Source organism: Malaclemys terrapin, chromosome 9, assembly GCF_027887155.1.
Source record: "Malaclemys terrapin pileata isolate rMalTer1 chromosome 9, rMalTer1.hap1, whole genome shotgun sequence".
Lineage (NCBI taxonomy): Eukaryota > Metazoa > Chordata > Testudines > Emydidae > Malaclemys > Malaclemys terrapin.
The window spans coordinates 105,390,447-105,402,127 of NC_071513.1; the positions used below are offsets into that span (position 1 = coordinate 105,390,447).

At 52.9% G+C, this 11,681-nt stretch overlaps 1 protein-coding gene across 1 annotated transcript in view; it reads right to left on the bottom strand.

Moving 5' to 3' along the window:
• XXYLT1 (xyloside xylosyltransferase 1) overlaps positions 1–10,321 on the bottom strand; it is a 104,093-nt gene extending 93,772 nt beyond the window's left edge. The window contains exon 1 of the mRNA XM_054040333.1: positions 9,916–10,321. Coding sequence (XP_053896308.1) covers positions 9,916–10,308 — 393 coding nt within the window. The 5' untranslated portion in view covers positions 10,309–10,321. The remainder of the gene's footprint in view (positions 1–9,915) is intronic.
• Between the last annotated feature and the right edge of the window lie 1,360 nt (positions 10,322–11,681).

Genomic DNA, 11,681 nt, shown 5'->3' on the forward strand with positions numbered 1-11,681 from the left:
GCGTAACTGGTTGGAAAACGGTTCTCAGAAAATAGTTATCAGTGGTTCACAGTCAAGCTGGAAGGTCATAACGAGTGGGGTCCCGCAGGGATCGGTTCTGGGTCCGGTTCTGTTCAATATCTTCAACAATGATTTAGATAATGACATAGAAAGAACACTTATAAAGTTTGCGGACGGTACCAAGCTGGGAGGGGTTGCAAGTGCTTTGGAGGATAGGATTAAAATTAAAAATGATCTGGACAAACTGGAGAAATAGGATGAAATTCAATAAGGAGAGATGCAAAGTACTCCACTTAGGAAGAAACAATCAGTTGCACACATACAAAATGGGAAATAACTGTCTAGGAAGGAGAACTGTGGAAAGGGATCTGGGAGTCATAGTGGACCACAAGCTAAAGATGAGTCAACAGTGTAACACTGCTGCAAAAGAAAGCAATCATTCTGAGAGCTGGAGTGTTGTTCGCAAAACACGAGAAGTAATTCTTCCAATCTACTCCGCACTGATAAGGCCTCAGCTGGAGTATTGTGTCCAGTTCTGGGAGCCACATTTCAGGAAAGATGTAGACAAACTGGAGAAAGTCCAGAGAAGAGCAACAAAAATGATTAAAGGTCTAGAAAACATGACCTATGAGGGAAGATTGAAAAAACTGGATTTGTTTAGTCTGGAAAAGAGAAGACCGAGGGGGATATGAGAACAGTTTTCAAGTGCATAAAAGGTTGTTACAAAGAGGAGGGTGAAAAATTGTTCTTGTTAAACTGTGAGGATAGGTCAAGAAGCAATGGGCTTAAACTGCAGCAAGGGAGGTTTAGGTTGAACATTAGGAAAAACTTCCTAACTGTCAGGGTGCTTAAGCATTGGAATAAAATGCCAAGGGAGGTTGTGGAATCTCCGTCATTGGAGATTTTTAAGAGCAGGTTAGATAAACACCTGTCAAGTATGGTCTAGAACAGGGGTGGGCAAACTTTTTGGCCCGAGGGCCACGTTGGGGTTGCAAAATTGTATGGAGGGCCGGATAGGGAATATTTAGTTCTGCCTCGAGTGCAGGTTTCCTTAGAGGTTTTTAAGGTCAGGCTTGACAAAGCCCTGGCTGGGATGATTTAGTTGGGGATTGGTCCTGCTTTGAGCAGGGGGTTGGACTAGATACCTCCTGAGGTCCCTTCCAACCCTGAGATTCTATGCTTCTATGACTGGACTGGATGACCTCTCGCGGTCCCTTCCAATCCTACAATTCTATGATTTCTACGAAACGAAGCCTGCATTTTTTCTGAATGCTCCGATCTAGGCATTACTGTGGGGCAGTTCTCTGGCCTGTGCTGTGCAGAAGCTCAGATGATGACAATGGTCCTTTGCTGGCCCTGCAACCTGTGACTCAACAAGGATCTCAGCACCCCGGCCCGGGAGGAGGGGAACTCACCCCATTGTCCAAGGAGCAGGGGCTGCCGCACTGCACAGGCGACTTGCCCACAGCCACAGGGGGAGTCAGCTGCTTTTGGCGCTTTGAGGAGCAAGTGGGTTTGCAGGATTCCCAGGTATCAGGTACAAAAGCGCTGGGATTCAGTCTCAGCATGACCATCCTCCGACCCACCCTTTAGCGAAGGCCCTGCCCCGGCTAAGATGTCAGTCAAGTAGCCGGAACGTGCGCTGGACGCACTCAAGGAGCAAGTCACACTCCCCGGCAGTCTCTCTCTTTCGCACTATGTTTTCCATACCCATGAACCCAGCCAGGCCAGCAGAGTCCAGACAGCAGGATGGCTCTGTATGCAGCATCCCCCTCTATCCTCTGCACAGTGTTTTCAACAGCCAGAGAAGGTTGAAAACTATCTATAGTTCCCAGGGCCACCAGCCAACAAGACAGAAAATGGTTTAACAAACTGTACTCGTTTCCTACCAGCGTTCTTTGATCACAGGTTATTCAACGATGAATTATTCAGCCGAAAGCGTCGGCAAAGAAGAGGATCTTGCTTTCAGAATATCAGAGGAATGAATGACGTCTCACCAGCTCTGTTCTAATTTCATTAGAAAGAGGCGCATTCCCCACTGTTCAAATACATTTTACACCTTCCAATTAAAGTGACGGACAGAGAGAAACAGCAGCTTCCTGGAATCTCTGCGCATTTACGTTTGTCCTTCTCCCCTGTGCCCATTTCACAGCGAGCCACGTTCTGACTCTCAGAGCGTACGGCCAGAACAGATCTTAGTCTGACCTCCTGTGCAGCACAGGCCATCGCATGCCCCAGCCACCCCTGCTCTGAGCCCAGTAACTTGCGTGCGGCTAAAGCATCTTCCAGAAAGGCTCCAGCCTGGGTCTGAAGACACAGAGAGATGGAGAATCCACCACTTCCCTGGGGAGTTTGTTCCAATGGCTAATCACCGTCACTGTGCCTGATTACTCATTTGCATTTGGCTGGCTTCAGCTTCCAGCCCTTGGTTCTAGTTCTGCCTTTCTCCCCCAGATCCAAGAGCCCTTCAGGAGCGGGTGTTTTCTCCCCGGAAGAGCCTTACACGCTGTGATCGAGTCCCAGAGTCAGCAGCACATTCACCCTCCAGTGAGCAAAACAAGAAACTCAGGCCCGTTCTCATTTACATTTGCCCCTCCCCCCTCGAATTCACCCATCAGCCGGAGGGGCCTGATCCCCAGGCAGCACTGAGCACCGCCCTCCGACACTCAGCAGTGCTTGTCAACATTCTGGAAGAGCCCAACGGGCCCTGGGGCCCCCTTAGCTCACACCTCTGAAACCCAGAGTTACAGACCATGCCAGTGCACTGCCTCTGCCCCGGGAGCTGGCAGCGCCACTGGGAATCAGCTGCATGCCCTGGGCTGGGGTAGCTGTACGGACCGGTGGTGGAATGAGCTGGACCAGCTTGTCAGAGCGGTGACTGCGTTATGAGGAGCACTTGGAACCGGGACAGAGCATAAGTCTCTTGAGGCCACTGCAGAAAAGCTAATGAATTCTTTGCATCTGTATTCGCTGCAGAGGATGTGAGGGAGATTCCCACACCTTAGGCCTGGTCTACACTACGAGTTTTGGTCGACTTTAGCAACGTTACATCGAATTAAGCCTGGACACGTTCACACGACGAAGCCTTAGTAGGTCTTAGTAGGTCGGAATTGGGGTAGTGTGGACGGAATTCGATGTTATTGGCCTCCGGGAGCTATCCCACAGTGCTTCATTGTGACCGCTCTGGACAGCACTCTCAACTCAGATGCACTGACCAAGTAGACAGAAAAAGCCCCGCGAACGTTTGAATTTCATTTTCTGTTTGTCCAGCGTGGAGAGCACAGGTGACCACGCAGAGCTCATCAGCACAGGTAACAGTGATGGAGTCCCAGGATCGCAAAAGAGCTCCATCATGGACCGAACAGGAGGTACGGGATCTGCTCGCCATATGGGGAGATGAATCAGTACTAGCTGAACTCCGTAGCAGTAAACGAAATGGCAAAATATTAGAAAAGGTCTCCAAGGCCATGAAGGACAGAGGCCATAACAGGGACGCACAGCAGTGCTGCGTGAAAATTAAGGAGCTAAGGCAAGCCTACCACAAACAGAAGGTCCGGGGCAGAGCCGCAAACATGCCACTTCTATGCGGAGCTGCATGCCATGCTAGGGGGTGCAGCCACCACTACCCCAACCGTGTGCTATGACTCCGTCACTGGAGAAACACACAGGGAAGCTGGTTCGGGGTACAAGGAAGATGAGGATGAAGATAATGTAGATAGCTCACAGCAGCAAGGAAGCAGAGAAACCGGTTTGATTTGCCCAGAGTGACCTGGAGCCAGTAACCCCCGAACTCACCCAAGGCGTGCTCCCAGACCCCGAGGGCATACCGGGGACCTCTGGTGAGTGTACCTTTGTAAATATTACACATGGTTTAAAAGCAAGCCTGTTTAATGATTAATTTGCCCTGGCAATCGCGGCCAGTACAGCTACTGGAAAAGTCTGTTAACGTGTATGGGGATGGAGCGGAAATCCTCCAGGGACATCTCCAGAAAGCTCTCCTTCATGTACTCCCAAAGCCTTTGCAAAAGGTTTCTGGGGAGGGCTGCCTTATCCCGTCCGCCATGGTAGGACACTTTACCACGCCAGGCCAGTAGCACGTAGTCTGGAATCATTGCATAACAAAGCATGGCAGCGTATGGTCCCAGTGTTTGCTGGCATGCAGACAACATCCATTCCTTATCGCTCTTTGTTATCCTCAGGAGAGTGATATCATTCACGGTCCCCTGGTTGAAATGGGGCGATTTTATTAAGGGGACATTCAGAGGTGCCCGTTCCTGCTCTGCTGAACAGAAATGTTCCCCGCTGTTAGCCACACAGTGGGGGGGAGGGGTGAAGTGATCATCCCCGATAATTGGGTGTGGGGGAGGGAGGGGAGTTAGTTGGATTTGTGCTACATGTTAACCCGGAAACTGCAGCCCCTCCTTTTACATTGCAAACCCATTTTAAATGGCCAACCCAATGGGTGCTTGGTATGGGAAATGAGGGCGCTACTGTTTGAAACCATTCCCACATGTTAAGAAGGTTAAAAAAGCCAAAAGACTGTGGCTTACCATGGCTGCCTGCAAGCCAAAATCTGTTGCCTGGCACTGCGTGAGTAATCTCTCACACCAAACCGGCAGGCCCTCAATATAAGAGGAAAAATGCGACCTTGTAACGAAAGCACGTGCTGTGTAATGTGAACAGCAAAATTTAACGTGAAAGAGTGTACCCATTTGTCTCTAAAATGTGTCTTTTTTAACCACCTCTCCCTTCTCCTCCACCAGCTGCAAATGTTTCTCCTTCACAGAGGCTAGCAAAGATTAGAAGGAGAAAACGGCGGACTCGGGATGATATGTTCACGGAGCTCCAGATGTCCTCCCACGCTGAAAGAGCACAGCAGAATGCGTGGAGGAAGTCAATGTCAGACTACAGAAAAGCACAATATGAACGAGAAGAGAGGTGGCGGGCTGAATGGCGGGATGAACAGAGCAAGTTGCGGGCTGAAGATGATAGGTGGCGTCAGCTTGCAGACAGAAGGCAAGAGTCGATGCTCCGGCTGCTGGAGCATCAAACTGATATGCTCCAGCGTATGGTTGAGCTGCAGAAAAGGCAGCAGGAGCAGAGATCGCCGCTACAGCCCCTGTGTAACCAACAGCCGTCCTCCCCAAGTTCCATAGCTCCTCACCCAGACGCCCAAGAACGTGGTGGGGGCGCCTCCGGCCACCCAGTCACTCCACCCCAGATGATTGCCCGAGCATCAGAAGGCTGGCCTTCAATAAGAGTTAAAGTTTTAAACTGCAGTGTGTCCTTTTCCTTCCCTCCTCCCCCACCCATCCCGGGCTACCTTGGCAATTATCCCCCTGGTTGTGTGATGAATTAATAAAGAATGCATGAATGTGAAGTAACAATGACTTTATTGCTTCTTCAAGCGGTGCTCGAAGAGGGGAGGGGAGGGTGGGGTGGTTGGTTTACAGGGAAGTAGAGTGAACTGGGTGGGGGAGTGGGGCGGAGGGTTCATCAAGGAGAAACAAACAGAAGTTTCACACCGTAGCCTGGCCAGTCACAAAACTCGTTTTCAAAGATTCTCTGATGCGCACTGCGCCCTGCTGTGCTCTTCTAACCGCCCTGGTGTCTGGCTGCGCGTAATCAGCGGCCAGGCGATGTGCCTCAACCTCCCACCCCACCATAAATGTCTCCCCCTTACTCTCACAGATATTGTGGAGCGCACAGCAAGCAATAACAATGGGGATATTCTTTTCGCTGAGGTCTGAGCGAGTCAGTAAGCTGCGCCAGCGCGCTTTTAAACGTCCAAATGCACATTCCACCACCATTCGGCACTTGCTCAGCCTGTAGTAGAACAGATCCTGACTACTGTCCAGGCTGCCTGTGTATGGCTTCATGAGCCATGGCATTAAGGAGTAGGCTGGGTCCCCAAGGATCACGATAGGCATTTCAACATCCCCAACGGTTATTTTCTGGTCTGGGAAGAAAGTCCCTTCCTCCAGCTTTCGAAACAGACCATAGTGCCTGAAGACGCGAGCATCATGTACCTTTCCCGGCCATCCCACGTTGATGTTGGTGAAACGTTCCTTGTGATCCACCAGGGCTTGCCGCAGCATTGAAAAGTACCCCTTGCGGTTTATGTACTCGGTGGCTTGGTGCTCCGGTGCCAAGATAGGGATATGGGTTCCGTCTATCACCCCACCACAGTTTGGGAATCCCATTGCAGCAAAGCCATCCACTATGGCCTGCACGTTTCCCAGAGTCACTACCCTTGATATCACCAGGTCTTTCATTGCCCTGGCAACTTGGATCACAGTAGCCCCCCACAATAGATTTGCCCACTCCAAATTGATTCCCGACTGACCGGTAGCTGTCTGGCGTTGCAAGCTTCCACAGGGCTATCGCCACTCGCTTCTCAACTGTGAGGGCTGCTCTCATCCTGGTATTCTGGCAATTCAGGGCAGGGGAAAGCAAGTCACAAAGTTCCATGAAAGTGCCCTTACGCATGCGAAAGTTTCGCAGCCACTGGGAATCGTCCCACACCTGCAGCACAATGCGGTCCCACGAGTCTGTGCTTGTTTCCCAGGCCCAGAATTGGCGTTCCACGGCATGAACCTGCCCCAGTAACACCATGATTTGCACATTGCTGGGGCCTGTGCCTTGTGAGAGGTCTATGTCCATATCAATTTCCTCATCACTCTCATCGCCGTGCTGCAATCGCCTCCTCGGCTGGTCCTGGTTTTGCTTTGGCATGTCCAGGCTCTGCATATACTCCAGGACAATGCGCGTGGTGTTCATAGTGCTCATAATTGCCGCGGTGATCTGAGCGGGCTCCATGATCCCAGTGCTATGGCGCCTGGTCTGAAAAAAGGCGCGAAACTAGTATCGGACGGACGGAGGGAGGGGCGAGTGACGACATTGCGTACAGGTACAGGGAATTAAAATCAACAAAGGTGGCTGTGCATCAGGGAGAAACACAAACAACTGTCACACAGAATGGCCCCCCCACAAAGATTGAACTCAAAACCCTGGGTTTAGCAGGCCGTTGATTTCACGGAGGGAGGGGGAAGCAAATGAATACAGAACAAATCTATTTTTTACATCTTAAGCTGGCAGACGACGGTGCAGCATGACTGATAGCCCTCGGCATCTTCTGGGTGCTTGGCAGAAAATACTGGGCGCTTGGCAGAAAATAGCATACTGCGACTGATAGCCATCATCGTCGAGACTGTTCGATAGGACTGAGCATGTCTGCCCAGGTGCCCATGATTGACAGCCACTGCAGTACGATGACGACGGATACTAGTCGTAATATACCATCTTCTACCAAAAGGCAAGGGGCTGCTGCTGTGTGCAATGCAGCCCCACGTCTGCCAGCCCCACGTCTGCCAGCACCCAGATCGCCGATGAAGGCTACCAGTCATACTGCACCGTCTACTGCCAAAAGCCAATTAGCTGCTGCTGTGTAGCAATGCAGTACCACGTCTGCCGGCACCCAGAGGACATATGACGGTGAGCTGAGTGGACTCCATGCTTGGCGTGGTATGTTGTCTGCACAGGTAACCCAGGTAAAAAGGCGCGAATCGACTGTCTGCCGTTGCTCTGACGGAGGGGGAGGTGCCTGACGACATGTACCCAGAACCCCCCGCGACACTGTTTTGCATCATTCAGGCATTGGGATCTCAACCCAGAATTCCAATGGGCAGCGGAGACTGCGGGAACTGTGGGATAGCTACCCACAGTGCAACGCTCCGGAAGTCAACACTAGCCTCGGTACTGTGGACGCGGTCCGCCGACTTAATGCGCTTAGAGCATTTTATGTGGGGACACACACAATCGGCTGTATACAACTGATTTCTATAAAACCGGCTTCTATAAATTCGACCTAATTTTGTAGTATAGACATACCCTAAGCCTTTCATTTTAGGAGACAAGTCTGAGGAACTGTCCCAGATTGAAGTGTCAATAGAGGAGGTTTTGGAACAAACTGATAAATTGAACAGTAACAAGTAGGGACAGATGGCATTCACCCAAGAGTTCTAAAGGAACTCAAACATAAAACTGCAGAACTACTAACTGTGGTATAAAAACAACAAGGCTTATGCCCAAATAAATCTGTTAGTCTTGAAGGTGCCACCAGACTCCTTGTTGTTTTTGTAGATACAGACTAACACGGCTACCCCTGATACTTAACTGTGGTATGTAACCTATCACTTAAATCAGCCTCTGTGCAGGATGACTGGAGGGTAACTAACGTGACACTGATTTTTAAAAAGACTCCAATTACAGGCCAGTAAGACTAACTTCAGTACCAGGCAAACTGGTTGAAACTATAGTAAAGAACAGAGCCCCCACTGTGCAGCGTCTCCACAGTAGCCATGTTGCCAGGGGCTCCAGTGCGAACAACTCTCCTGCATCCACACGGCCTCTGGGCACTTCCCCCAGTTACCGGCAGGGTGGCTTCTGGAAGACCAGGGAACTCTGCCTCAGGACTGGGTGAATGCCAGGATTCCCCCAGTGCCAGCCCCGCTCCTGGCCCTTCTCCCCGCAGAGAGACCAGCTGAACAGTCAGCTCTCTGCTCGCAGGAGAGGTTCAGGACACAGCACTGGACAAGCCACAGTCAGGCACTGCCCCCACTCGGAAGCGGCTGTAGCAAGGTGCGAGCAGGCGGGACAGGACAGGATGCTCCGGCAGCCTCTGTAGGAGCCCGAGAGCCACGGCTCCGAGCTTGTGACACAAAGATGGCCGTGCCCCCCTCGCAGTGATTTTCAATGCTGTGGGTCAGGCTACCACTGGAGGCTGGAGGGACCGACTGCCCGAGACCTGGGCTAGGAGCAGCAGTGACGGAACATGAGGGTGAGACCCGAGTCCCCATTCACATGTGTGCATTCCTATGTCGAGTCCTCCCAGCTTCCCTCTTCCACATCCTCCCATCTGCATGGTCCCCCCCCTTAGGCAGGCCAGAGCCAGCCCCAGAGCTGCCGGTCAAAGCTACAATGAACCCAAGCAATGGGAGAACAGGCAGCAACCCCACCGGCGGAGGAATCAGACGGGTCTCAGAAGAGATGATGTGTGCAGCGCTGCTGGCGCAGGCAGGGGCTTCCGGCCAGCATGAGACCTGTGCGGCCAGGCACGGGAAGCAGTGCCCAGGTGTGGGAGCTGGCAGGAAGAGGAACGTTTGCACGGCTGGGGATGTGTCACCCGCAGCCAGGCCCCACTGGCACTGGATCAGGCAGAGAGGAGCCTACCTGGTGGCTGGGCCTGCTCAGAGCGAGTCTGGTCCACATCCTGGGGCGATCCCATGCGCTGCGGGGAGCACGTCTGAGCGTGGACACAAGGTGCGTCACAGGCTCGCTGCGGGCTGCGCCACCAGTTCGCCAGCACAGACAGGGCCCAGCAACCACAGTGCGAGAAAGCCTCAGGCTAGACTGCCAGGCCCTCCTAACAGCCCCAGGAGTCCTTCCGATCGCTGCGGGGAGGGCCAGGCATTAGATGCAATCCAGGAGGGGCCTGAAGCTGGCGGAGAGGTTCCCCTGTTGCTAGTATTTCAATAAGGGGGACAGCACCTACAGGCCGTCCAAGGAAACTAAAAGGCAACATATTTAAAACTCAAATCAAATGCTTTCAATGGCACAGAATTAACTTGTGGAACTCACTGCCACATGAGACCAGAGCGCTACAGGATTTAAAAGGGAGATTCAACGTTTATAAGGATAACATGAAATTCCAGAGTTACATGAATAAAATGCCAAGGGACAGGCGCCCTCCTGCTCTGCCTGACCCACCCACTCCCCGGCTGGGACTCGGGAGACGACTCGTCGTCTATGGGCAAGGTCTCGTTAGTGGGCGTGCGGCACCGGCAAAGAACCGGGACTAAGTGCTCCTGGGGTACAGGTGCCATGGACCGGCCCAGGCCTCACCCCCGCCCCTACCTGGCACTGGAAGGGGAGTCCCGGCAGCAGCGGGCGCAGCAGCCCCCGGGCGATCTCGCGGCTGGGCGGCTCGCTCACGAAGTGCAGGTGCAGAACCTGGCCGGGCTCGAAGCTCGCGTGGCGCAGCAGGGAGCGCAGCGCAGCCTGGCCCCGGGCCTGCAGCGCCGGGCTGCGCGCCGCCTTGGTGAACATCAGCAGCAGGTGGAAGCGGCGCGGGGCCGGGCGCGGGGCTGGGCGCGCGGGGCCCGGGGCGCGCGTGGCGCGCAGGCGGCGCGTGGCGCTGGAGAAGGTCTCGCGCCCCGCGCCCAGGTAGTAGAAGGCGCAGACGCCCAGCGCGGCGGCCAGCAGCAGCAGCGCGCAGGGCGGGGGGCGCAGGGCGCCCAGCCGGGCCATGGCGGCGCGCAGGGGCCGGGCTGCGCGGGGAGCGGCCCCGCCTCCGAGCCACGTGGGGCCGGGCGGAGCCGCAGCCCGCAGCGCTCGGCCCCCGCGCGGGGAAAGCTCGCCAGAGCTCGCCTCGTGCGCCGGACAAAGGCAGAGGCGGGGTAAGAAAAACGCCGCTGCCGAGCCCGGTCCGGTCCGGGTCTGGCCCGGGCTTGACACGGTAAAGGGGGCGGGTCGGTCCCTCCCACTGCCCCTGGCCTCCGCCTGCACGAGGGATTATTAATTCTGATTCTAGACTACGAGACAGTAGATTACGTCCTGGTTAAGAAAAGTTTTGTAAAGGAGTGCCAAGAGTTCAGGGACCCCAGCTTATGGGGCTCCAGGGGCTTCTGTCTAGAGTATTGAGGTTAATCGTTTTGTCTACGCCACGGGCCTCCATGCTCAGTCCAGAAGATACCAGCAGAGATGCTTAGCTTTGCACTTCTCAATCTGTGGATTTGTCTCCCCCCCCTTGGCTGCATTAGACCTGGACCCATGGACTTGTGCGTGTGCAGTTTTTCTAAAGTCCTTGACCTGTTCTTTCACCACTGCGGGCTACTCACCTCCTCCCCATACTATGCTGCCCCGTGCACAGTAAGACCCCTTCAAGAACTGTATGTATGTTAATGTTTTAAAGAAAGTCACACCAGTGAACTGGAGGAAGTCACTTACGGACTTAGGCTACATCTACACTGGGGGGGGGGTGTCGATTTAAGATACGCAAATAGCGTAGCTGAATTCGACATATCGCAGCCGACTTACCCCGCTGTAGGGACGGCGGCAAAATTGATCTCTGCGGCTTCCTGGCATGGAAAATTTTAGCCCAAACCGTTACATTTTGGTAAAATTTTAAACAGAAAAGAGGGTCTTATAATGGGAAGAGTTAGGCAACCTGAATAATAGGCAGCACTACCAACCCCATCTATAGTATGTCTGGGAGGATTCTTCCCAGTTTTGTTTGAGATTGACTGCAAGACTTGTTCCACCTCTGCATTAGTCTGGACAACTTCTTTCAAAATCCATCAGAAATAATCTGCTCTTTAAATTAAAACTTCATTTAGAAAAACTGCAAACTGGGATGATTTGAGCAGCTAAGAATTTGAATTTTCCTTCTGCAAAATTCCTAAGCTCTGCAGGAGAGGCTCCTTCCCGACGCAGTGATTGGAAGCGTTACTCTGCCACAGCACCGGCCATTGCTGAACTTTTACTCACAAATGCAATATGCCAAGGGTAGGTGTAGCTCACGACCAAACTAGCAATTGAAGGCTACTTGCTTTAAGATGTATTAACGTTTAATTCCAAGAGTGTGGCAAAGCCTTGACAGATGTACACATTTCACCAGGATT